The 27,220-nt window shown below is 47.8% G+C and overlaps 1 protein-coding gene across 2 annotated transcripts; it reads right to left on the reverse strand.

Annotated features, from left to right (window-relative positions):
- Positions 1-2,381: 2,381 nt before the first annotated feature.
- Positions 2,382-26,602, reverse strand: Cntrob (centrobin, centriole duplication and spindle assembly protein). 2 transcript variants are annotated; one of them, XM_032913483.1, is made up of 19 exons: positions 26,252-26,602; positions 25,404-25,488; positions 25,088-25,151; positions 24,565-24,721; positions 23,500-23,616; positions 23,072-23,188; positions 22,664-22,762; positions 19,784-20,020; positions 19,343-19,489; positions 15,595-15,728; positions 13,974-14,099; positions 11,357-11,519; positions 9,957-10,215; positions 7,624-7,778; positions 6,460-6,523; positions 5,265-5,435; positions 5,013-5,145; positions 3,121-3,193; positions 2,382-2,856 (listed from the first exon to the last, which is right to left on the reverse strand). In XM_032913483.1, the coding sequence occupies exons 1-19, from the start codon at positions 26,522-26,524 to the stop codon at positions 2,737-2,739; spliced, it is 2,694 nt and encodes an 897-aa protein (XP_032769374.1). In that variant the 5' UTR covers positions 26,525-26,602; the 3' UTR covers positions 2,382-2,736. The 2 variants fall into 2 exon arrangements, with proteins under 2 accessions (XP_032769374.1, XP_032769375.1); XM_032913484.1 differs by lacking the exon at positions 26,252-26,602 and having other exon boundaries at positions 25,088-25,169; positions 25,400-25,487.
- Between the last annotated feature and the right edge of the window lie 618 nt (positions 26,603-27,220).

Genomic DNA, 27,220 nt, shown 5'->3' on the forward strand with positions numbered 1-27,220 from the left:
TGGTCTGTGTGACCAATGTGTTTTTCCCAGCATCTCACAGTTGGTCACCACTAAATATGGGCATGGGTCATCTTCCCAGTGAATATTTTCAATTTCCTTTAAAATCTTTTATGTTTTGGTTCTTCAAGACAGGGTCTCACCATGTAGCCCTGAGTGTCCTGGAACTTACGATGTAAACCAAGTTGGTCTCAAACTCTAGAGATCTGCCTGCCTCTGCCTCCCAAGAATAGGGACTAAAGGCATGCACCACCAATGGTTAAGTTTTCAGTTTCTTTAAGGGAGGGCCTAGGGCAGATTGCTAGACTGTTGTCAAGTTCTACTTTATCCTTGCCATGTTGTTACACACAGTTCCAGCTGCACAATGGGAGCACAGTTGGGCTACATTCCTGAGATATTTGTAGCCTGATGTAACCAAATGCTGACCACCTTGCCAATGAGACAGTAGCAAAGTTGGTGCAAAGTTTCCAGCTCTGTGGACTAAGACACTGGACCCTTAAAGTCCTTCCTCTCTTTCCAGCCAGAAGTCATAATGGTCTCGCTTCACCTGTGTAAATAACAGCTCAAGAAAAACAGCAAGATGGAGGGCGACGGGTCCCAGTGACATCAGACTTCCCTAGACCATCACAGAAGAAACAAACTGTCTGGAAGGTCATGGTGGTCACAGCAGCTTAGCTTCCACCCTAGTGGACCCCACCCCTACCCCCCTAAGCTCTTCTCACACATGCCCCTGAGCCTTCTCAGGAGATGAAAATCCCATTATCAACATGCCCTGCACACCAGGCAGCTGGGAATGTAGGTTTTCTGGAAATCCTTCAGGTTTTTTTTTTTTTTTTTTTGGTTTTTCTGTCCCCTTCTCGGAGTTTTCCCAAGATAACCATGGAGGTGTTGGGTGGGAGATGGCCGTGAATTCTTGTTCCCCCCCAACTTCCTTCAGTGAATCAGTAGGCTGAAAACTCAAAGCTTGCCTGCTATAATCACCTCTCAAAGTGGTTAAGTCAGCGCTGTGCCCTTTTCTCACTGGGAGCTGTTTTAGGGATACATAACTTCCAGCCTGTGTCTCAAGAAAAATGTAGGGCATGCTGGCAGGCTGGAATCTGGAGATGAGATAGGAGCTGAGCGTTCATTTTACCAATATTTTTTAAAGGTGTAAAACTAACGCTTACCAATGCTGACAGTGCGCGCGCCCCAGATCAGTTTGGACATCCATGGCACTTGAAACAAAGATGCAGACATTCCTAAAGGCAGGGCTCACGAAAGCCCTCCCACGGGCCTGCTGTCAAGTCCTAAGCTCAGCTGAAGGCCTAGTGTCCTGGATGGCCAGGAGCAGGACCACAGGACGGACTTGTCATCTTCTCCCATCCCTGCCCTGGGAGGAAGGCCAGGGGGCAGGGAGGAAAATGTCCACGTGTGCTGCTGTTCGACACGTGAAGCGCGCCTGTGCTGGATTCCATCAAACAGCTCAAAGTCGACGGGGCCTGGTCTCCTCAGGAGCCAGCACTGTGCGTGCACCCGTCTGCCCTTTCCATCGCCCTATGGGTGCTGCTGTGAAGCGGGACGCTGTCTGCAGTCGTAAGGCTTCCTTCAGTCTGCCTGACAAACACACTCTCCATCCTCTCAGGTTAACTGGGACTGGGCTTCTGCCTCCACACTGCGGCCTAAACTAAGAAGCTTCATCCTGATTATGAGATGAATCTCATTCTGTAGTCCAGGATGGCCTAGAATTAGGTAGCCCAGGCTGGCTTCAAACTTGTGGCAATTGCCTGCCTAAACCCCCTGAGGATAATTATGATTATAGGCATGAGACACTGTGAGCAGCTATCACTTCAGCCCTAAGGACACTTCTGTGCTCATTTTGATAAACATCAGGATAGAAGGTTCTAGAAACAGTGTTACTCTCCTCTTCCTTCATTTTTTTCTTTAGCACAGGGTTTTACTGTGTAGCCCTGGCTATCCTTGACCTTGCTCTGTAGACCAGGTTGGCCTCCTCAGAGATTCACCTACCTCTGCCTCCCTCTTTCTGGGACTAAAGACCTGTGCATCACACCTTCCTTACTGACATGTTTTAGAGCTATAACGTTATAGCTCAAACACACCTATTGGCTGGACAGAACCTGCCAGCCTGAATCCCCAGTGCCACCCAAAGTCATCTGTCCTTAGAGAGCAGAAATGCCAAGCATGTTGGCACACGCTCGTAACCCAACACATAAGCAGCAGGAAGGCATACATGTACAGGCAGCCTGGGCTACACAGAGGGGCCTGGTCCCAAAAAGGGAAAAAAATCACATAAAAATAAAAATGTTTTAAAAGACAAACTCTCCCCAGCATGGAATGCTTTCCTCAAACATTTATACAATAATTTTCTTTTATTAAAGGTTTAGGCATTTTTGATCTCTAAAGTAATACATATTTATTTCAGAAAATGTACAAAATACAAACTATACAAGAAGAAAAGAATCACTCATAATCTACTATGGAGCAGCTAAGCTTACACTGTAAGCTTACACTGAGCCTTAGGCCACTCAGACATCCTCACATGGCAGCCTCAGAGGCTCCTGTGCTTTCTCATAGGAAACAATCATATTCTAAAATACCGAACCAGCATTTTAAAGGTTTCTTTACAAAGTCACTTCCTACAAAATCTCTACTTTCCAGACTTCACTGCTGCAGACAGACTGCAGGCAGACAGACTGCAGGGCGCTAATCAAAATGAATGCGAAAGAGGACGAAGGGTGGGCCTCATCTCCAGATGCCGCCCCGACTCCTCATGCTAGGGCCAGGATGCCCACTTTTCTTCCGAGCAGGCTTTTCAGTCTTAGGGGCTGAAGCAAGGCGTCGAGGGACAGCTTGGGAGGGGATCTGAGAATTGAGAGGAAAGAAGAAAAAGCTGTCTCCTTTTCCCTCATTTTCCCTGCCCCACAGAGGAAGGGCATGGTATACAGAGAGGCCCCAACCAGTGAGCACAGGGCAGTGTGTGTGTGTGTGTGTGTGTGTGTGTGTGTGTGTGTGTGTGTGTGTGTGTGTGTGTGTAAATGCTAGCAAGTGTGGACCTTGAGTGGCAAGGCTAGCCAGGGCATGTGGGACTGGAAAGACAAGAGCCCCACTCTTCCCTGCTCCCCTTACCTCTTTCCGGGTGATCTCACCCAAACGGGAGTCTGTGTTTCTTCTGGGGACAAACTCCCCTTGGCCATCAGTCCTGCCACACAAATCAAGGGTGTGAATGAGGACAAGGAGGAGGTGGGGGAGTAATTCCCCAATTCCCCAGTTTCCTCTCTTAGGAAAGTGAGATGCCTTTAATCCCAGTTTGAGCCCAGCCTGGTGTACACAGCAAGCTCTAGGATAGCCTGGGCTACACAGAGAAATCGTGTCTCAAAAAAAAAGCAGAGAGAGAGAGAGAGAGAGAGAGAGAGAGAGAGAGAGAGAGAGAGAGAGAGGGAGGGAGACAGAGGGTCTGGGGAGATGCTCAGACAGGAGACAGCATTTCTAGTTCCACAAAAACAAAAGAGAAAGAGAACTGGAAGCACAGTGGAGCTGGAGTCCATGTGGAGGAGACTTTGTGGGATCCAATGAGTCACTCTGGGTTGGATCCAAGCTTCTTAACCTGTAGCATGGCACCACAAAATAGAGATTTAAAAAAGAAAAAGAAAAAAAACCCCACAAACACAGAAAGGGTTTCTGAATATGGCACGATCAAAACTTAATTCAAATGCAGGCCCAAATGAGTCCAAATGTTGCAGTTCTCGATGGTCCTGCTTCTGAACACACAGCACACATGCGTCCGCTGTGCCCGCCGTCACCACAGTGGACACTGCCTGGACACTTGGCTCTAGAGTACTGCACTGTGACTCACTGCTGTGCTCTTCCTGTACATGAGGTGTGTGTCTGCTCTCACACAAACCACAGTTTAACCACAGAAAACAAAGACTGTGCTTCTGTGCTGTGCATCCAGGTGCAGAGGCACGCGGAGGCCAGAGGCCAGACAGCCTCCATGTTGTTCCTCAGGAGCTGCCCACAGTAATCTTTTTGTCTTTGTGAGATAGGGTCCCACCCACTGTGCAGACCAGATTTACCTCAAACTCATAGAAATTCACGGGTGTCTGCCTCCTAAGTGCTGGGATTAAAGGTATATGCTACCATATCTGGCTATTTTAGTTTGTGAGACAGGGTCTTTTATTGGCCTGGGGCTCGACAATTTGGCTAAGCTGGTTCCAGGCCCATGAGTCCCCAGGGAGCACAAGTGTATGCTACTGTGCCTGGCTTTTCAACATGAGCTCTGGGATCAAGCTCAGCTCCTCACGCCTGTATTGCTAGCACTCCACCAGACGAGCGGTCTCTCCAGCCCTCATTCCCCAGCACGTATCAAGTCCGTGCGTCTTTCAATTGTATTCAAATGTCTGATTTGAAAGTTTGAGCAGCCGACTTAGTTTTATTAAGAAACAAAAAACAAAACAAAACAAAACAGAACCCAAGGGCATGCTCACACATGCCGTAATCCTGAGCTTGAAGGCAGAGGCAAGGCTGACCGACAGTGAGTCCCAGGCTATTGAACCCTTGTCTCAAAAACATAATAAACAAATACATTTCCTTATGACTGACTCTGAGTAAATGTTTGATTTGTTAGAAAAGGTTCTCAGGTAATAAGAAGAATTCTGAGATTCTGAGTTTTGAGCTTCTGGGTAGAAAGGACAGAAAACTGAGGTCTGGGCACACAGGTCAGGGTTTAAGAAGAAAAGTCAGTAGAGGGGTTGGGGATTTAGCTCAGTGGTAGAGCGCTTGCCTAGCAAGCTCAAGGCCCTGGGTTCGGTCCTCAGCTCCGGAAAAAAAAGAAAAGGAAAAAAAAAAAGTCAGTAGAAATGGAAACAGAGAGAAGGGAACATTGTGACTCTACATTTCCTCCTTCCCCACGCCCTGGCCCCCTATAAAGGACAGGCCGCATTCAGCAGACACACTGGGGCTGACCATCTCCTAATCCAACTCCAGCTTGGAGCCCTTCCTCTCCTCCCCCAGGCGCATACCCGCCATGTTCCAGTCTCTTCAGGTACAGCAGCAGGTCCTCAGCGGGCAGAGCACCCCAGCCCCGAGCCTGGTACAGGCGTAAGAGCTCAGACACCTCCATCAGCTGCCTTGGGGGGCTGAGCCCATCCGCACCTGAGAGACAAGTCGGCCATTACCCGAGGCCTCCTCTCCCCGCCTTCGCCTTCGTCCCATTTCCCTAGGAGCCTAGGCTGGCCTCCAGCATTTCCTCCTCCTGGCACACCCCGCCTCACCTTTCTCTGGGGAGCCAGAGCTGACACCACTGCCTTGCAGATTGGATGAAGGAAGCTCATGGGCCCTGAAAAGACTAGAAGCCATGGCTAAGGGAACTTTAGTTTTGTGGACAGGAGGTGGAAGTCGAGGCATTTGAGGGGCTTCCTCCCAAGACGAGACAGCCCGGGAACCTGGCATTAGGAGAGAGCAACAATCAACACGGGATAAACAAAACCCAAACAGGCCGCCCAGGCTCTGCTCAGAGGCCCTGGGTTCAATCCCCGGCACAAATAAAGCTGGGCATCAGGACACACGCCTGTACACGAAACACTTGGGGAACAAAGGCAGGATGAGCAGAGTCCCAGAATACCTTCAACTACACGAGATCATGTCTCAGCCACAAAGATGACAATGCTCTCCCTCAATAAATTTTTTCTATGTACTTACTATTTAGTAAATAATAGTTAAGTATGGTATTTCAATGACCACAATATACTTGAGCAAAACTGACTGGTCCTTTAAATGAGAACTTTTAACTTAGTTATTTTAGGTGTTAATACATTGAAAAGTGCCAGAGGTAATTATTTCTAACACTACCAGGTTTAATGATAAATTAATTTAGAAATGGAATCCAAATTCAAGCCAGGCACTGTGATTCACTCCAATAAACCCAGTATTTGGGGAACTAGGGCAGGCTAGATCTGAGTTCAAGATTAACACCGATTTACACAGTAAGTTCAAGGCCAGCCTGGACTACAGAATGAGATCCTGCCACAAAAGACATACAGAAAACAACAGAAGAAACGGAATCCAAATTCAAATAAACACATATAATCTCTCCACAGAAAACCACTGTGCCCTTGTTTCTTCCTTTTTTTTTTTTTTAAAGATTTATTCATTTATTATATATAAGTACACTGTAGCTGTCTTCAGATACACCAGAAGAGGGCATCAGATCCCATTACAGATGGTTGTGACCCACCATGTGGTTGCTGGGAATTGAACTCAGGACCTCTGGAAGAGCAGTCAGTGCTCTTAACCGCTGAGCCATCTCTCCAGCCCCGCGCCCTTGTTTCTAATTCAGGTTTTTATATGTTACGACAGGTAGTTAATGGAGCAAAGCCAAGTCCTACCTCCAAGCGCCTACCTCATCCTAGCTCACCAATTCCCACCTCTTCTAGGCCCATCCTGACCTTCTTCAGAGTTGGGACTCACCAGACTTAGGGGGCAACAGGTCAACAGAGGGGTTTTCGTTGCTCTGAGGTGCTGTCTCCAGCAGCTGGGGAAAGAAGACAGGATGCTCCTCTAGACAAGGGTAAAAAGAAACCTCGGCTCTGAGGGGAACAGAGATGTCTGAGGCTAGGGTCAGTGGCCTAAGCTCCAGAGGAGGATTACGGACTAAGAATGTGATGGAATAATCACTAAGACAAATGGCTGGTCCTAAGAAGGCAAGGAAGGGGCTGGGGAGATGGCTCAGAGATGCTGAGCAAGCATGTGGGTCGAGTTTAACTCCCACATCTAATAAGCTAGGCAGAGCTGTGAGTGATGTGATGGTGCAGCCTTTAGCCCCAGCACTGAGGACGACGCAGATCCCTGTGAGCCTGAGGCCAGCCTAGTTTACATAGTGAGTCACAGACCAGCCAGGGTTACATAGTGCGGCCAGGCACGGCAGAGGATGGAGCCATTTCCCACCTCAGCACTTTGGGGAGGGAAGAGGGAGACAGGATAGTCCTGAGTGCTTGCTGGCCAGCCACCCAAGCCAATTAGTAAACTCTAGGTTCAGACAGACACACTGTCTCATTAAAAAAAAAAAAAAAAGGCTGCCAGTTGTGGTAGCGCACATCAGTAGGATTTGCTGAGGGAGGCAAAGGCAAGAGGATCACGAGTTTGCAGCCAGCCTGGGCTACACATTTGGAACTAAACCACCAACCAAGAGTACACATGGAGGGACCCATGGCTCCCGCTGCATATGTAGCAGAGGACGGCATTGTCTGGCATCAATGAGAAGGGAGCCCCTTGGTCCTATGGAGGCTCGATGACCCAGCATAGGGGAAAAGTAGGGCAGTGAGATGGGAAGGGGTAGGCGGGTGGGGGAGCACACTCACAGAAGTGGGTGGCATGAGGGAGGGATAGGAGGTTTAACTGGAAAGGGGAGTAACATTTGAAATGTAGATAAATAAAATAATCAGTAAAAAAGCAAAACAAAAAATGGCATTGAAAAAATAACTTAGCTGCGGAAGAAATGGCTGACACCGGCTTCTGGCTCACATACTTCATGTGCACACACAAAGGCAAGAAGTCACTCAGGTACAGTGCACTCGGGAGGCTAACCCAGAGGGAGTGAGTCAGGACATAAAGACAAATGGAGGTCTCTCTTACCTGCTGCAGAAAGTTCTTGAGGCCTTCCAGCTGAGAAGCAGGCGGCAGCCCTGCCTTTAGGGGCCCATCACCTTCAGGCCCAGGGTCCTCCTCAGGAAATGGGTGCTCTGCTCTATGATCAGCAGCGAAAGCCTCCAATGCAGAGAAGGGTCCAGCTGCAAAGTGAGACAGGTGCCTTGGCATGCACGTGTGTTGTACATGGAAGAATAAATGACCTACCAAATGCTCCCAAAGAAAAGGGACCACTGAATGGAAGAGTGGGGGCTGGAGAGAGGGCTCAGTGGTTAAGGGCCAGCACACGGCAGCTCACCACTGTCAAGAATTCCAGTTCCAGGGGGATTCAATGCCCTCTTCTAACCTCCACAGACACACGTGGTCCATCAGCATGCATGCAGTCACAACACCCATACACATAAATGAAAAATACAATCTTTTAAAACAAATAAATAAATATCAGAGGGACAGCACACCCAGGAAAGATGGCATCAGAGTTGAAAAGAACTAGAGGGGAGGATAAAGGTGCCTTCTGGGGACTGGGGTGCAGCTCACGTGGGAGTGTTTGCCTAGCAAACAGATAGCACTAGGGTTGTCCCCAGCACCACAGCACACTGGGTGTGGAGTGCGCTCTTGTAATCCCAGCATTTAAAAACCAGAATTCAAGACCATGCTTGGCTATCACAGTGAATCTGAGGCAAACCCCACCTCCCTTTTCGGTGGCCTGTAAGGTGGCTCAGACAATAAAGGCAGTTGGCTGCCAAGCCGGATGACTTGAGTTTGACTCCTGGGACCCACACTTATATAGAGTATCAGGTCCCATAGCTCCACAGAAATATCATGGTATATATGTGCTTATACATATACAAATACAAAGTAAATAATGTAAAAACAAAACAAAACAAAACAAAACCCAGTGCTTACGTGTTCAAGTGCACAAAGCACCAGAAGGATGCTGGTCTGCTTTACTCCCTTGAGACAGAATCTTACTGAGCCTGGAGCTAGGCCCACATGCCCCAGTGATCCCAGTCTCTCCAACTCTGTGGTGGTTTGAATGCAAACAGCCCCTGAAGGTCCATAGGGAGTGGCCCCATTAGAAGGTGTGGCCATGTTGGATTCGTCTGGATTCATGTTAGAGGATGGTTTTGAGATCTCAGATGCTCAAGCCAGGGCACTCTCTTCCTACCTCAAAGATCAGGACTAGAAGTGGATTCACCCACTTCAAGCAGAAACTCTCACAGGTGTGCCCTCCATTTCTGGATTGGCATTCATTCCAGATGTAGTCAAGCTGATAACCAAGAACAGCTCTCACAGGCCCAAGGCGGAGGTTGTCAGTGAAGGTCACACCGGCTTTTCCATGGGCACTAAGGTCTGAACTCAGCCCCGCTGCTTCTGCAGCAAGTGCTCCCACTCCCTGAGCCTTCTCTCCGGCCAGGCCAACACTTCCCTCTTTTGGTGAACTCGGGACTGTACCCAGCACCTCATGTGGGAGAGGCAAGCATTCTGCCAGAGTTACAGCTCCAGCCACAGCCTTCAACTCTTTATCCTCCTGCCTCCACCTTCCAAGTGCTGGTATCACAGGCATGAGCCCTACCCACGGCTCTACTCTTTCTCTTTTCATCGGGGTTCGTGCATCCATCCCAGGCTGGCCTCAAACTTACTATGTAGGTGCTAGAAAGGGGCACATATCTACATACAGGCAGAATGCTCATAAAATAATAATTTAAAAACCACCTTGCGATGTAGCTGAGGATGACCCTTAACTTCTGACCTTTCTGTTTCTACTCACTGAGTGCTGATGTATGCTACCAGGTCGTTTCTGCAATGCTGGGGGTTCACACGTCCTAGGCAAGCATTGTGTTTACAACTAAGCTACAAACATCAGCAGTCTTTTCATTCTTAAGTCACAGTACATCAGTGTTTGAATACAAAAACCCTAAACCATGGGTGGCCACCCATTAACGCCAGCCCATCCAGTGGTAAGTGCCATCGGAGAGTCTGGACTAGACTCAAGCATCCTGACTGGTCGAGTCCATCATAAGCCAAGGTGATAAGGAGTGAGAACCACAGGGTGGACAGTGAGAGAGTGGTAGACTTGTGCAGAAAGAAGCAGGGGTGTAGGAAGAGTCCACCCAGGAGAAGTGCCACCACTGTTCTGACAGCACCCCTGCCTCCGGCTCCGGCTCCCAGCACATCCGTGTACTTCCATGTACTCCTCCCATTACTCAACGACTGGTAAGAGACACCCAGGAACCAAATGCCCAAGTTCCTATCAGAGGGAACTCCGTAAGGAAGCCATTCGTGCATGGAGACCACCAGTGACCTCTGCCCTTAGTCACCTGTAAGTGGAGCCACATCAGGCTTGGGTTCCAGGGGCTGAAAGGAGTTCTGGCTCTGGAAAGAGGGTCCCAGCAGGAGGCTCAGATCTGGTGAGGTGCTACAGAGAACAGAGGGCGCTCCCGGCAGATCAGCCCTCGCTTCTCGGCCTTGCTGCAGCACAGGTTTCAGGGCCACAGCCATGGGAGGCATGGCCCAGATCCTCCTCTCCCCCTTCTCTGGCTCCATAGGCCCTGGGCTGGAGGGCTCAGCAAGAGGAGCCTGGCCAGGAGAGAGAGAGAGAGAGAGAGAGAGAGAGAGAGAGAGAGAGAGAGAGAGAGAGAGAAAGGAGGTTCACAGCCTGGCGGGTTCAAAGACACAAGGCTTAGTACAGACACTTGAATACGGCTGTAAACTCCCTGAACTCCCTTCAAAGGAAAATGGGTGACATCTAACTTTCATCAAACGTTAAACTGATTATCTGTCATATTACAATTCTATTTCCACAAACTGTATCGATAACCCATACAATAAATAACATGTGTTTTAATAGGTATTGTAACAGTATACATACTAAATACAGAAAATGAAAACCATTTCTGTATCAAGTACTACGTACTTGGTCACATTCAAAGTTAGATAGCAGTAGGTAGAGGGTGGCATCTGTTGTGAGGAGCTGAGGGGAGGAGAAGGGACCTGAAGATAGAGGGCTGGGGTCCTGGGATAGAGCAGAGGCTACTTTCTACTGTAAACTTTTTATTTTAACAGTTTAGATGTTTGTGCCACGTGCACAAAACTAATTCTAAAGCATTTTAACCAATCATACCATAAATTAAAAATAAGAAATACCAACATAAGAAAGACTGGGAGTAAGGATCCCTATTTTAGTCTACGGCAGGATGGACAACAACTCGACTGTGTGCGTGAGCGTGTGCACGTGTGTGTGTGTGTGTGTGTGTGTGTGTGTGTGTGTGTGTGTATGCTTGCTTTTGTTGCTGCTGCTGTTTTTTTCTTGTTATTGTTTGTTTTGCTTTGCTTTCCTTTAAGATAGGACCTCATGTAGCCCAGGCTTACCCTGAACTCACTATAAAGCTGAGGATATCTTTGAGCCTTTGACCTTCGGCCTCCTCCTCGCCACAAGCAGCTGTGCTCAGCAATTTTTCCCCTTGGGTTTTAGGGAATGAAGTTAGGTCTTCATGCTTGTAAAACAAGCACTTTACTGACAGTCATCTCCCTAACCTTAGCAACAACTTACTGTCCTAATTTTTTTTAGCCATTATTCTACCAAGCTGACACCACATATTTATCCACATGTGCTAGAACCACAGAACTATGCCCAGTGGAACAGGACGCATTTGGAGAGCTATGGCCATGGAAAAAGGGCTATTCAGGCACAACAGCTGTTCTCCAGGGCAATGGCTACCTGAGGGTTGGGAGGCAGAAGTGTGGTACTGAGCAGCTGGTTGGCCTCATCCCAGTGGGCCTGCAGCATGGCTTGGAGCCGCTCTACCAGCTCCACCCGCTGCTCCTCCAGCTGCTGGTTTCCGCTCTTCAGGTCACGCACACGAGCTTGCTCCCTTGCCAGCCTGAGGAGAAGAAGAGAGGGGCCAGGGTGACGCTCAGTTGGTGACTTGTCTGCTGCAAGGCCTGAGGGCCTGAGTTAGGATCCCCATTAGGGGCAGGGTGTGGCAGAACACATATGGTTAGCCAGGCTAGCCAAACAGGCGAGCTCTACGTTCAGAGCCTCAAAAAACGAGGTGAAGGAGACAAGGTATGACATAGGCCTCTGGTCTACACTTCACCCACAGGAACACATACATACATCCCTAATACACACACATTAGTCTACACTTCACCCACAGGAACACATACATACATCTCTAATACACACACATTAGTCTACACTTCACCCACAGGAACACATACATACATCCATAATACACACACATTAGTCTACACTTCACCCACAGGAACACGTACATACATCTCACCCACAGGAACACATACATACATCCCTAATACACACACATTAGTCTACACTTCACCCACAGGAACACATACATACATCCCTAATACACACACATTAGTCTACACTTCACCCACAGGAACACATACATACATCTCTAATACACACACATTAGTCTACACTTCACCCACAGGAACACATACATACATCTCTAATACACACACATTAGTCTACACTTCACCCACAGGAACACATACATACATCCCTAATACACACACATTAGTCTACACTTCACCCACAGGAACACATACATACATCTCTAATACACACACATTAGTCTACACTTCACCCACAGGAACACATACATACATCTCTAATACACACACATTAGTCTACACTTCACCCACAGGAACACATACATACATCCCTAATACACACACATTAGTCTACACTTCACCCACAGGAACACATACATACATCCCTAATACACACACATTAGTCTACACTTCACCCACAGGAACACATACATACATCTCTAATACACACACATTAGTCTACACTTCACCCACAGGAACACATACATACATCCCTAATACACACACATTAGTCTACACTTCACCCACAGGAACACATACATACATCCCTAATACACACACATTAGTCTACACTTCACCCACAGGAACACATACATACATCTCAGATACATACACATTAGTCTACACTTCACCCACAGGAACACATACATACATCCCTAATACACACACATTAGTCTACACTTCACCCACAGGAACACATACATACATCTCTAATACACACACATTAGTCTACACTTCACCCACAGGAACACATACATACATCTCTAATACACACACATTAGTCTACACTTCACCCACAGGAACACATACATACATCTCTAATACACACACATTAGTCTACACTTCACCCACAGGAACACATACATACATCTCTAATACACACACATTAGTCTACACTTCACCCACAGGAACACATACATACATCTCTAATACACACACATTAGTCTACACTTCACCCACAGGAACACATACATACATCTCTAATACACACACATTAGTCTACACTTCACCCACAGGAACACATACATACATCTCTAATACACACACATTAGTCTACACTTCACCCACAGGAACACATACATACATCTCTAATACACACACATTAGTCTACACTTCACCCACAGGAACACATACATACATCCCTAATACACACACATTAGTCTACACTTCACCCACAGGAACACATACATACATCTCTAATACACACACATTAGTCTACACTTCAACCACAGGAACACATACATACATCTCTAATACACACACATTAGTCTACACTTCACCCACAGGAACACATACATACATCTCTAATACACACACATTAGTCTACACTTCACCCACAGGAACACATACATACATCTCTAATACACACACATTAGTCTACACTTCACCCACAGGAACACATACATACATCTCTAACACACACACATTAGTCTACACTTCACCCACAGGAACACATACATACATCTCTAATACTCACACATTAGTCTACACTTCACCCACAGGAACACATACATACATCTCTAATACTCACACATTAGTCTACACTTCACCCACAGGAACACATACATACATCTCTAATACACACACATTAGTCTACACTTCACCCACAGGAACACATACATACATCCCTAATACACACACATTAGTCTACACTTCACCCACAGGAACACATACATACATCTCTAATACACACACATTAGTCTACACTTCACCCACAGGAACACATACATACATCCCTAATACACACACATTAGTCTACACTTCACCCACAGGAACACATACATACATCCCTAATACACACACATTAGAGAGGTGACTTTTAAGAAAGCAGAAGCTTAGGACAAGGGGCCGGGTGCAGTATCAGACCTCTGAAATAATTAAGGATTTGGATACATTAGAGGAAGCTGACTCTTCTGGAAGGCTTCTCTCTGCCATCCCCAGTCCAGGCTTTACCCATGGAGAGAACTCCAAGGCAGTACCTGAGCTCATAGTCCTGAGCAACCTGCTGCTGGCGCTCCTCTCGTTCAGCCATTTCCACCTTGAACTGAGCCAGCTGGGCAGCCAACTCCTGTTGGTGCTGTCCACTGAGTTCCTGTAGCTGCTTCCTAGAAAGGCCCAGGTGAGAAACAGACTTAGTGTACAGATGGGAGCTACCATCAGGGGCAGGAGAGGAGCTCAGGGGTTAAGTGTGTGGTGTGTACTGTTCCTGCAGAGGACCTAAGTGTGGCTCCCAGCACCCACACTGAGTGGCTAATGACTGCTTGCAGCTCCAGGAGTCCAGCTCCTTATCTGTCCCACAGGCATCTGTGCTCACACACACATATCTAAACACAGCCACATATGCACACATGTAATTACAAACAAAGCCATTTTAAACCAAAAGATGTTATTGATGAGAAAAAGACAGAATGTGTGTGGGTAAGGGGAGATGTGGGGAGCCAGCCCAAGCCCAGATTTTCCCAGAGGCCTAATGAAAGGACAAAGGGACCATTAGTTCTGTGTCCTTGTCCAGGAGTGAGCTTGCAAGGCTGGGCTAGGGCAGGAGCGAGTGTTTCTGGAGACCCTACTCATACCCCTGCACTGTGGTCATCAGCTGTGTCTGAGGTGTGCTGTGCTCTCCTTGCCAACATTGTCTGACGTGGCTCTCAGTTGACCTTGACTACTGAGCCCTCCTGCTCCCTGCAGATAGTATACAGGATGCTGCACTTCTGCATAAACTTGCTTGGCATACGTCATCAGCTTATGCAAGACCTGCTGGTCCCATTTCTCATCCCTGTCCTCCCTCTCAGCACCTCACCATTAGGGACCCTTGTTCCTGTGGGTTCGGGTCAGGAAGACAGACAACTGCAGTCACCCAGCTCAGCCCAGCACATGACAGTAAGGACAAAGCTGAGGCCACAGGACGGACTCCTCAGAAGCAAAGACTGGTGTGAAGGTTTGTGGGAAAGCGACAGACTCGCTGATCCATTTGGTTTGGTTTGGTTTGGTTTGGTTTGGTTGAGACAGAATTGCACTACATTGCCCAAGCTCAACTCAAACCTACAATCCTTCTGCCTTAGTCACCCAAGCTGGGGTTATAGGACTGTAATCCATGTCCACTTAAAAAGGACATAATAGGAAGCACTCCCACCAGGCACAGTGTCACATGCCGTTAGTCCCAGCTCTCAGGAGGAGGCGGAGACAAGACAGACAGACTTCTGTGAATTCAAGGACAGTCTGACCTACATAGTGAGACCCCATCTTTAAAAAGAACAACAAACCTCCCCAACCCCCCAAAACAAACAAAGCAGAAGCTCTTCCAGAAACCATGGTGAAGGAGGGTGAGCGAAGGCGGGGTGGAATCAGAGGCACCTCTGGAGCAGCTGTGAACTTCAGCACTGTTCCAAAAAGGAGCTGGAAACACTGGAGGGAAATCTCTAGGCTGTGTGCCTGGCCATAAGCACTTCATGGCAACTCTCCCGAGAAGGCCCAAGACCTTGACAGATAGGACCGAGTGCTGGGAGTCGTGCTGGGAGATGCTAAGAGGCTCTGAGCACATGGGCAGGAAGCTAACAACACTTGCTGCTGCCAGAGAAACACTATCTAGCGAGTCCCAAGTACCTGTGATGGTCCCTGAGGGAGGCGGCCTGCCGCAGGCTGTTCTCTTGAACCTCCGCCAGCCGCTCGGTCACCTGCTGCTCCAGCTGCACAGCCAGCTCTGACTCCATCTGGATCCGCTGACTCTCATATCTGGCCTGGGAGTAAAGGAGGTGGAATGACTGTCAGCTCAGTTATGTCTGAGATTAGTTGTCGTCTTCTTCTTCTTCTCCTTCTTCTCCTTCTTCTTCTCCTCCTCCTCCTCCTCCTCCTTCTCCTTCTTCTTCTCCTCCTCCTTCTCCTTCTTCTCTTTCTTCTCCTCCTTTTCCTCCTCCTTCTTCTTCTTCTTCCATATTTATTTACTTATTTATTTATTATATATGATACACTGTCATCGTCTTCAGACACACCAGAAGAGGGCATCAGATCCCATTACAGATGGTTGTGAGCCACCATGTGGTTGCTGAGAATTGAACTCAGGACCTCTGGAAAAGCAGTCAGTGCCCTTAACCACTGAGCCATCTCTCCAGCCCCCTAGTCCTCTAAGTGTGGAAAATGTCAACAAGATCAGTACCAACAACCCCCCATCTGCCTTAAGGACGAACAACAGGGAGTTTGCCTTGGAGAGGGACTCAGATTCCCTTTCTTTATTGAACTATGAGATATATCATATATCACACAAAGGTGAAAATGGCTTTGGACAAAAGAAACAGATGTATTAACCCAGGGGAACGCCAGAGCACTCTGCAGGAGTCTGAGATGATTCGCTTATTACCTCTCCCTGAAAGGAGGCACTCAGCAGTCTATCTCCCTTCCCCACGCCCCCACCCCTACTCCTTTTGCAGCTCTCTGGAATCTGATTGCTACTTCACAAGCAAAGAGCTCAGTTCTAATCCCACCGTGGCTGTTTCTCCATCTGTCACCGCAGCTCCTGGGCCCCTGGCCACCCCTCCTGTCTAGGTGACTTTTCCTCTGCAGAACCTCTGTTCTCATTCTAAGTCTTGGCTGACTGCTCTGCCTGCAACTGCTCTTTAACCCCACCACCCTTCCTTCTCCTCCTATCCTTCCTATCTGCTGACATTTGGGCCAGATAATTCTAAAGTGTATATGATAAGCTTCTGCCTCTAGGCATGGTTTTTACTAGATTCCTTAGTTCCTAAATCTTTCATTTTATCCTGATCTTTTTTTTCCCAAGCTTTAAGCCCATATACCCAAGCTAGGTATGGTGGCTCATGCCTGAACCCCAGCACTTGGTAGTCAGAGGCAGTAGGATAAAGTCAGTCAACTTCCACATATCAAAACCTTGTTTAAAACATAAACAAATAAGGGACTAGAGAGAAGGCTCAGCAGTTAAGACCACTGGCTGCTCTTCTAGAGGACCTGAGTTCAATTCCCAGTACCCACTTGACAGCTCACAACTGTTTGCAACTCCAGTTCCAGGAGATCTAATACTTTAATACCAATATACATGCAGGTAAAACACCAATGCATATAAAATAAAAATAATTGGCCTGAGAGATGGCTCAGTGGTTAAGAAGCACTGACTGTTCTTCCAGAGGTCCTGAGTTCAAATCCCAGAAACTACATGGTGGCTCACAACCATCTGTAATGAGATCTGATGCCCTCTTCTGGTGTGTGTGAAGACAGCTACAGTGTACTTATATAAAATAAATAAATAAATAAATAGATAAATAAATAAATCTTTTTTTAAAAAGGTAATTATTTAAAAATAAATAATAAACAAACAAAAGAAAACCAAAACACCATGGCTGTTTTTTGTATAGACCTGGGCCACGGGCGTCATTCCTGGCTTGTTATACTCTCGTACTCCCTTCTGACCGGTCATTTATCCTACTTCTTAGCTTGCTCTTGCTAACTCATGCATTGGCCCTTAGCAAACACTCTACACATAAAACAGAGGCCCACAGTGGTCAGAGCTAAGTCCTCCCAAGTCAGGGGTCCCCAGGGTTGTGTTCCTCCAGGACTGAAACATGGCTCTCTCCAAGCAGTTCCACCATTCCAGGGAGCAGCAAACTACAACTCAATTAGTTCCCCTAATGCCTGCTTTTTGTTATGAAGTCTGACTGGACACAGCCATACCCACTTACCCACATACTCTCCAAAAACTCTGCTTTTGTGTTGTGGCAGTAGGATAGTTACAGGTGAGAACACACCACCCACAGAGTCAAAAATACTCTCTGGTCCTCTGCAGAAAGTCTGTCAACCCCTCTTTCGTAGCCGATCAGAGGCTAACTAATGAAGGTGAAGATTCAATGGACTAGTTACACTGAAACTGTTGGTTTTTAATGTGTATGGATTTTGTCTGCAGGTAAAATGTGAATTTAGTTCTGACCATTAGTTTAATTCTGGCCATTGTGGGCCTCTGTTTTTATGTGTAAAAGGGCCAATCAATGAGTTTCTGAGAGCAAGTTAAGAAGTAGAATTAAATGGCCATGCTGATGCCTGGTCCACGCAGAGACTAGAAATAGGGTGTCACCTAGAACTGGAATTACAGATGGCTGTCAGCTGCTATGTGCGTGCTGGAAATTGAACCTGGGTCCCTTGGAAAAGCAGCCAGTGCTCTAAACTACCAAGCCATCTCTCCAGCCTTGTTTTATAACCAGTACTGAGATTGAACCCAGGGGCTCACGTATGCGGAGTGTGTCTTCTACCTCTGAGCCATACCCTAGTCTGCATTTTACTTTTGGACACAGGCATCCACTAAGTTGTCTAGGCTATACTTGAACTCACATTCACACTGTAACCTAGGCTGGGCTATATCTTGAGATCCTCCTGCCTCAGGCTTCTAAGTAGTTGAATTATAAACTTGTGCTACCAGGCCTAGCTGAAATGAGTTTTTCAATCTAATTGTGTCTTTTTGACCCAGGTTATGAGCTGATTCAGGAATTTCCCAAGTAAATAAAATAAACACTGTCCTCCCGGATCCCCAACTGATAGGTATTAGCAGAAGTTCCTAAGTACTAGTAACAGGGCTGCTTAGATGACTTATCAGATAAAAATGTGTGGGGTTGGGGATTTAGCTCAGTGGTAGAGTGCTTGCCTAGCAAGCGCAAGGCCCTGGGTTCGGTCCCCAGCTCCGAAAAAAAGAAAAAAAAGAAAAAAAAAATGTGTAGCACACAACTCTAATAACCTGAGTCCAATTCCTCACGTGAAAGGACAAAGCTGTTCTCTGACCTCTACGCACGTGTCATGGTACAATTCACCCATACACAGACATACAACCATTGCACATATAAAATGATAATAAAATTTTAGAGATAAAATAATAATAAACACAAAGCAAAACATTACCAATTGGAGTCAGGTCAGGCACAAACTTTCAACTGCTCAAAGAGTGCATACAGAAAGTGTGGCACTAGGGGCTGGGGATTTAGCTCAGCGGTAGAGCGCTTACCTAGGAAGCGCAAGGCCCTGGGTTCGGTCCCCAGCTCCGAAAAAAAGAACAAAAAAAAAAAAAAAAAAAAAAAAAAAAAAAAAAATAGAAAGTGTGGCACTGCCTCTTTAAGAGCAGTATACGGCATCTCAAGATTTGAACCAGCATAGTCTAAATGTAACAGGGTGTCAGTCCACACTGTTGGAAACTGTCCTTCAGGGAGGAATTACTGGAGCTTAAGACAGAATATTACCAAATTAGCCAAACCTATAATACGTCTTATATCTGACTGGTAGTCTTCCGTGACTTCCAAGTCTCTGTGTGTACTCAGGCCTGCTTTCCCAACTACAGAGCACCCCTTGGAACTCTGGGGCTCACCTGGACCAAGCTCATTTCCAGCTGCAGTGCGTCTCTCTCTCTCCGCACCGTGTCCAGGTCCCCTTCCAGCCGCCGCACCTCAGACTGCAGCAGTACCAACTGCTGCTGGGCCTCCCGGGCTGCCTGTGCCTCCCTCTGGCTGGTCCCCTAAAACGGAAAATCCAGGATTAATGCATGCCTCCCTCCTAATTCCTGCTTACTGATTCCAAGTCACACTCCGTCTTTCCCTCCTCCCATTCACCCTGTTTCTCCATCTCTGTGTCTTTCATGTATCTGTTGCCCCTAGGCCTTCACACTGGTACTCAACCCAATCCTGCCTTCCGTGTATAACTCTTTATTCTCCATCTTGCTCCCTAGTAACCTCCACATTCTGGCATCTCATCTTATTCTGTAATTTTCCCAACCCTGTTCATCCCCAACTCTTCCCTTTGCTGCTTCTACCTTCTCTCTTTCCAGCTGAGCCTGGCCCTCCTCCTGCAGCGCCTTAAGGCGTTCCTTCAGCTGCTGTTCCTGCTTGACCCAGGCCTGCCTCTCCTCTTGCAGAGCCACTTGAAGGGCCTCCAGCCTCCTGCGCTCACTGAGCTGCCCAGCCTTGGCCTCATCCCGCTCTTGCTGGAGGGCCTGGCACTGCTGCTGCTCCACCTCCAACCTCATGGCCAGGGCTTGCCGTTCTTCTTCCTAAAGCCCCAGGAGAGAGCCAACTTTTGAGTGTGCGTTCAGGAGACCAGCAAACACCCCCAGACAACATAGTGCGGAGAATTAGCATCAGCTGACTAGCTCACTGGGTTACAATACAGTGGATAAGAGCCCCATCCCCTGTCCACGGGGGGCAATGCACACCTGGTACAGTGAGCCTAGGGAAGCCCAAGGCTTGAAGGCCATCGGTCTGGGGGACCTACTACTGTTGTCTTGCTAAATGGACATGTTGTCAAAATGCCTCCTAAATACTCATGTTTAATGGCTGCAGAGATGGCTTAGTGGTTAGGAGGGTCAGCTGCTTTTCCAGAATATCCAGGACCTGCATGGTGGCTCACACTTGTCTTTAACTCCAGGGGATCTGAAGTCCTCTCCTGGTCTCGGTACCAGGCATGCACATGGTGCACAGACATATATGCAGGCAAAACAACCATACTCATAATGTAAAAACAATTTTTAAAAATTCATACTTAAACACAAATTTGTGCTATCCTCAACTTTGGCAATAAGAGGTCCATTCGGCAGTGGGCAACAGCTAATTTGGAAACTCAGAACTGGGTGACAGAATTGCAAATAAGTAACTAAATGGGAGCTCTCTAGCTACACCAACACTCCCTCCCAAGGCTCAGGAATGCCATGAGAAGCATAGGGAGGAGTGCTGGGAAATGTCAATGTACCCACAAGCACAGCAGCTATGCTTACGGCAGGAGACCGGCGTGTGACCACGCCAACAGGGTCAGTCAAATGACTAAAGCAGTTACCCCCAAAAGAAAGAGAGACTTGGGATGCATTTTATCAAGACACTGCTTATATGTACACAACTGGTAAAGGATAAATAAAAGATATTCTGTTTAAAAGCAGACCCATCGTGCCTTCTCGACAAGTGAAGGGGCAGCAAGACGTTAGCTGTGAGCAAGCCAGAAACCAACCCACCCAGCACCTTGGTCCTGGACTTGGAGCTGTCGGAACTTGAGAGAAAAATTACTTAAGCCCTCCAGTCGCTGGCTTTTTCTTTTCCTACCGAGAGGCTAAGTACACTAACACAGGCTATGTGCAGAGAAGGCAGGAAGACCTCATGATGCTTTTAAAAGAAATACCAGGCCAAGTGAAGACTGACTATACTGTGGGCTGTGAGTGTGTGACATAAACTTCCTGACTCTCATGAAATCTTCAGTAAGATAATTTTTATTGTTCTGGTTTTTTGAGACAGACCTCACTATGTAGCTCTGGCTGTGATAGAGCTCCCTCTGTAAACCAGGCTGGCCTTGAACTCAGGCACCTACCTCTGCTTCCCAAGTGCTGGGATTAAAGGTGTGCACCACTCTGGCCTATTGGTAACTTTTTAAAATAAAACTAATAAATACATAAACCGACTGTGTGCCAGAGTTTTAATCTCAGCAGGAATCCTACTCCTCCCCTCCGTTATCACGTGTTCTGTTTTTCAGTCAGTCTGGCTACGTAGCCCAGGCTGAGCTCGAATTTGATCCTCTTGCCTTAACCTCCCAAGTGTTGTGATTACAGATGTACGCCACCATGCCCAGTGTACCATGAGTTCTTAGGCATACATCATCATCTGTGAAAAGAAGATAATAGTTTGCTTTGTCAGGACTAAAGTGAAAAGTGTATTTAATCCATTTGGCAGGGCCAGGCACCTAGCATATACTCAACACACAACAGTCTTCACCACCATCATTAAAATACAAATGCCCAACCTACAGTCAGTGGGTCAAGTGGCACCAGCGCCAGCACTGTCAGAGGTAGCTGTCAGACCACAAGCATCGGTCTGCATATAGCAAGCATGTGTCATGAAAACAGTAACTTCCAAGCCTGACTACTAACTTCATAGGTGTTCACATGCCCACTTCAGCTCTAAGAATCCCAAGTAAGTGTCATCCAGTAGTGGTTTAGGCTGTGTAACCCAGACCAGCACTCCCACTCCAGACTGAACAAGATCACCTAGAAAATTTCTGAAACCCACTCTGTATCTATTGACACAAAATCTCTGGGGGTGAGAGAATGAGGGTGTAGCTCAGAAACAGAACTCTTGTCTAGCATGCGTGAGGATCCTCTATTAAAGGTGTGTGTGCACGAGTGTGTGCATTTGGATATGAGGTCTCATTATGTAGTTAGCACAGGCTGGCCTCAGACTCACAGAGATCCACCTGCCTCTGCCTACCCCAAGACTACAGAGATTAAAGGCCTGGGACACACCTAGCTCCTCACATGGGTTTAGGTTTTTTTTAAGATTTATTTATTTCATGTATGGGAGTACACTGTAGCTGTCTTCAGACACACCAGAAGAGGGCAGGGGATCAATCCCATTACAGATGGTTGCGAGGCACCATGAGGTTGCTGGGGAACTGAACTTGGGACCTCTGGAAGAACAGTCAGTGCTCTTAACCGCTGAGCCATCTCTCTAGCCCGGTTTAATGTTTTAATAGGAATATAATATGTGGTGTTTTCCTGGCAGCAGGGCTGTCTTCAGAGATTAGCAGAACTAATGTTCCTTGGATATACCTGAGCAGCAGGGCCCTAGTGCCACTCAAATTATAAACTCATCCAGACCATCACAGCCCCACAGTCTCTAGAGGAGCCTGACGCCCTCACCCAGCCCCCCCTTCTCACCAGTGCCTCTCTTTCCCTCTGCTGTAGCCTGGTACTCTCCTGCTCACGATTCAGGGCTTCCATGGCCTCAGAAAGGCTTTGTTCCAGGCGGGTTACTGTCTTTCAGGAGAGAAAAGCACACAACAGTGATAATGAGGGAAACACCTCTACTTTAGAAATAATTAGCAACGAACACTCGAAACCAGTTTACTAAATACCCCAGGGAACCAAAGACTAGAATGTGTGGGGGAGGGGAGCCTGCCTGAGAAGCCACTAGAAATACAAATCTGACAGAAATCTCAGCAAGCGGTAACGAGGGCGGGCGTGAGGATAGCAACCGCGTGCCAGAGGCCAGGCTTTTGGGAACCCTAGTACCAAAGCTGTTTCTTCCTATCCAGACTCTAATGCCACGGGGTCCAGGTCACCCACCTCCTGCTGCTTGCTTCTGGTGAGTTCTGCTGCCTGGCGCTCCTCCTGAAGTCCCCTCAGCACCTCTGTCCGCTCAGCCTCATGCCGATTCCAGCCCTCTACCACTCGAGCCAGAGTCTCAAGAAAGGCAAATAAAATGGAATTTTAAAACCCACTTTTTTGCCCTCTTTTCTACAAGTCATGAGCCACCTCCCTTTCCCAGGTCAGAAAACCTGGCATCTCATCCTGCTGTTAGCACGAACACAACCTGGTTAAACAGAGTGCGATGTCGTTCATCCCCGTAATCCCAGCCCTTGGGAGGCTGAGGCAGGATGGCCATTAAAACCTCAAAGGAACACCATAAGAGACCCTGCCACCCCCTTAGTGACACTGCAACAGTGCCCTCCACAGAGATGCCCCCGCCCCCATGCCTGCTACCGCCCCCATACCTTGTCTAGCTGTTCAATCATGAGATCTTTCTTGTGGTCAGCAGCCACGGCCACAGCTAGCTGTTGTTGTAACTCTAGCACTCGAGTCTGCAGGCTCTGAATGTGGCGCTCATAATGCTGGAAAGAGACATGAGGCATGTGGGTGCTGCTCACCCTTAGTCTGACCATGGCAATGACATTCAGCATCCTTAGGGACAAACAGACTGGAGACAGAAAGCTTAGATCCCCAGAGCAGAGTTGGTTTGAAAAGAAAGAATCGTGGGTTGGGGATTTAGCTCAGTGGTAGAGCGCTTGCCTAGGAAGCGCAAGGCCCTGGGTTCGGTCCCCAGCTCCGAGAAAAAAAAAAAAAAAAAAAAGAAAAGAAAAGAAAGAATCAAGAATTCTGGAGCTCTGGAAGTGGCTGTTAGCTTCTTTCCTGGATTTCCAGAAACTGTTGGCAGAGGCGCAGCAGCCCACATTGTAAAGGGTGGGAAGTTACTCCTGCTCTGAGGAGCTCATTGAACACAAAGTGGAAAGCCTTTCGCTCACGGCCCGGCAGTTTAAAATAACCGGGACGGTTCCAAAGTTGACAACCAGTGATTCTGCCTTCTCTTCATTCTTGTTCACCTCTCTGTCCCCTCAGACATTAAGGGTCTTATGGAGGAAAAGATCGTCATATCACCAATAGCTCTACTACTCTTTGTGCAAGCCAACAAAGTGGTTTATCCATTCAGAAACTACTATGGAAGGGTTTTTTTTTTTTCTTTCTGTGTGTTAGGTGAGAAGCAGTACTGAAAAGGACATAGCGCTGACCTTGGAGGAGCTCACACTTTAGAGGGGAGAACAACAAGATGTTATCAGTGAGGAGTTATATGAAGGGAACCAGGGATCTGATAACTCTGTGTGTGTATGGGAGGAGGGTATGTGTGTCACATTACACAGGACAGTCACTGAGGGCCTCTCTGAAGACATCCTAGAGCACAGTCCCATTCCCAGCCTTCAGACTTAACAATCAGACCTGCCTTTCTACCCAAGGCCCCTAATTTCTAACCTTGCTACTTTCAAATGAAAACCTTTGCCTCTCACCTTTCGGCGTGTAAGCTCTGAGTCCAGTGCATCCCTCAGCCCCTGACAATCTGGGGGGTTGGTGGGGGGCCCTGGTCGAAGGCTGGCATATCGGGGAAACAACTCTTCCAGTGCCTGGGCTGAGCTCGATGGAGACAGGTCTTGCAGAGGCCGGGTGCTGAGCGAGTCAGATAGGGAATGTCAAGACTGGGAAAACCTTTGAGACCCACTGATCCTACTGTGGTATTCTATATGTCACAGAACCAAAACATAGAGCCAACAGCACAGAGGATCCTCTGTGAGGTCCCTTCCTCCAATCACTCCCCCGCCCCCAGAATGAGACCCAATAACAGCAGATACAAGCTGGAGAAGACGGGCTGAGGATAGAGAGGGCCAAGTACTATACAGTTACTGCCCAGGTTTCAGAAGGAAGGGAGAAGGAAGATGAAAGCCAACGACAAGCTTCTAGATCCCTAGGAAGTACATAAGAGGTGATGGGAAGGGGGGAGTGAAGAAAAGCAAGTGGGCCACCAGGAGCACTCACTTGAGCAAGGTAGCAGTGCTGTCACTGTCAAAGGAGTCCTCTTCCCGTCTCTCTGAGCCAGTTCCTGGAATGAGGGGAGCCCCTGCTTGTAGCCCAAGGCCCAAGAGACCCCAAAGTAAGGACCAGGTAGGGACAGCAGCCATTTGGAAAAAAAGAAAAGAGAAAAAAAAAAAAGGCCTTTCCAGTTCTCCACTCCCCAAACCTTTCCCCAGAGAGTAGGTGCCTTTCTTCTGGTCTCTAATTCTTAGAGTGCCTGCTTACTGTCTCCTGCCCCTACACCTCAGCTTTCCTCAAGAGTTCTACCGGGCTGACTTACGATAGGCCATATCACGTGAGGTATGGAGCATGGTCTGGAGCTGGCCCCGAACGCTTTCCATCTCAAAGATATGCTTAGACCCATCCTAGGGTGAGAAAAAAGAAAGGCCACAGAAGTCACATTTTAACCTCTATGATATACATTCTACTTACTGCCAGGGCAGAATTTTCAAATGGGCCTTAAAAAACTGAGGAAAGCAGTCAAACCCAGCATGGGTGGGGGAGTGTCTTATCCTTGAACCAAACTCCAAATGTTTACAGAGGCCAGAAAGGCAGTAAGTGAATGAAGCAGCAGGTTTAAAACAAGGCTGGAGGGGACTGTTGTCAGCTGAGGAGCAAAGGTATTGTCTGAAGCCTGGTGCAACTGTGCCTACCAGATTCCACACTCTGGAAGACCTAACCAGTCTGCACATCAGTGGTATCTTTTCCAGGGGTACAACTATCTTCCCTACACATGCATGTGTGCCTTGTATGCCACAGTCTGAACCACACAATCAAAAGAATTTTGAGCTGACAGGACCCTTACGTGTGTTGCTGCTGTCCTCAAGTCTCCAGTTCTCATTTGGGTCCAAGAAACCTAATCCCCATTTCTAGGACAACTAAGCTACTCTACAGGGGCGGGTGTCTGTCCAAGCAAAAACAAACCAAAACTCTAGGAACCGTCACAACTTCCCAAATTATAGTTTCATGCCATTCCCTCAACATCTTCTGTGAGAAGCATGAAAAACCTATGTATTTGGAGGAGATCATTTAAATCTAATAACAGATTCAAGCCACAGCAAGGCTAACCTGAAAGGCCAAGAGCCTTTCTAATACCCGAGAGATCTCCAAGACACACCTCTCTCTCACCTTTTTCTTCAAGTTGTTTTCCAATCCAACTGACAAGCTGCGACTCAGTTCTTGAGCCAAGCTGTCTATGCCCTCGTTAGGAGGTGAGGAGGTGGAAGCTAAATACAGCTGGGCTCGGGCTGTGGCCTCCGCTTGCCGGCTGAGATGCAAAGAAGTATACAGCTGCGAGGTCACCTCCGAGGACACCTGGTTCAACCCAGGAGGCTCTGATGAATCGCTCAGGAGGTCCTCTGGCCGGAGAGGGGAATTGGGGCTGGGGGCTGCTGTAGCCATGAGCAGAGAAGAGACAACTGGACTCAGCGGGAAACTGGGAATTCCTGGCTCAGTTTTGAAAGGATCCAAACTTGTGGGTAAGATTTGGAAGGGACGAAGACACTGGGTCCTCAACAAATGAGGGTATCAGGGCTTTCTGCTTAGAGGAATGTCCACTGACTTCAGAGGCCAAGGAGAGGGCAAATACATTCCTTCTCCCAACTCCTGGGAACGGCGAAAAGCGGATGTGCAAGGCTGAAAGTCAAGGTAATGCACAGAAGACCTGCATGCAGGGCAACAGAACCGCTGCAGTTCCTTCCTAACTAGGGTCCTGGAAATTGCAAATCATTTTCGGCACGGGTTAACCACGGTTACCTTTTTTTCACACTTAAAATGTGCAAACTTTAACAGACCACACGCCAAAGCTGGCCCAATGTCTGTCCTTCAATTGGTTTTAGTGAAGAAAGAGGCACGACTTCAATGCCACAACACCCTCCTTCCGCCCCTTCTTCACCTGTCCCACTCAGAGTCGAATTCCCTGGATTTCCCTTCCAATCCTTCCTGAAAAGAAAGCCACAGCAGAGGTCGGTAGAATTCCGCCCTACCCCACCCTAAGAAATCTCTAAGAAAGGGGCGCGCGTGCACAAACACACCGGGCAACCAGCCGCCTGGGATGCTCTACCGCGACCATCTGGTTCCGACTACTCTGAGCACGAC

This window comes from Rattus rattus, chromosome 9 (genome assembly GCF_011064425.1).
Source record: "Rattus rattus isolate New Zealand chromosome 9, Rrattus_CSIRO_v1, whole genome shotgun sequence".
In the NCBI taxonomy this organism is placed as follows: domain Eukaryota; kingdom Metazoa; phylum Chordata; class Mammalia; order Rodentia; family Muridae; genus Rattus; species Rattus rattus.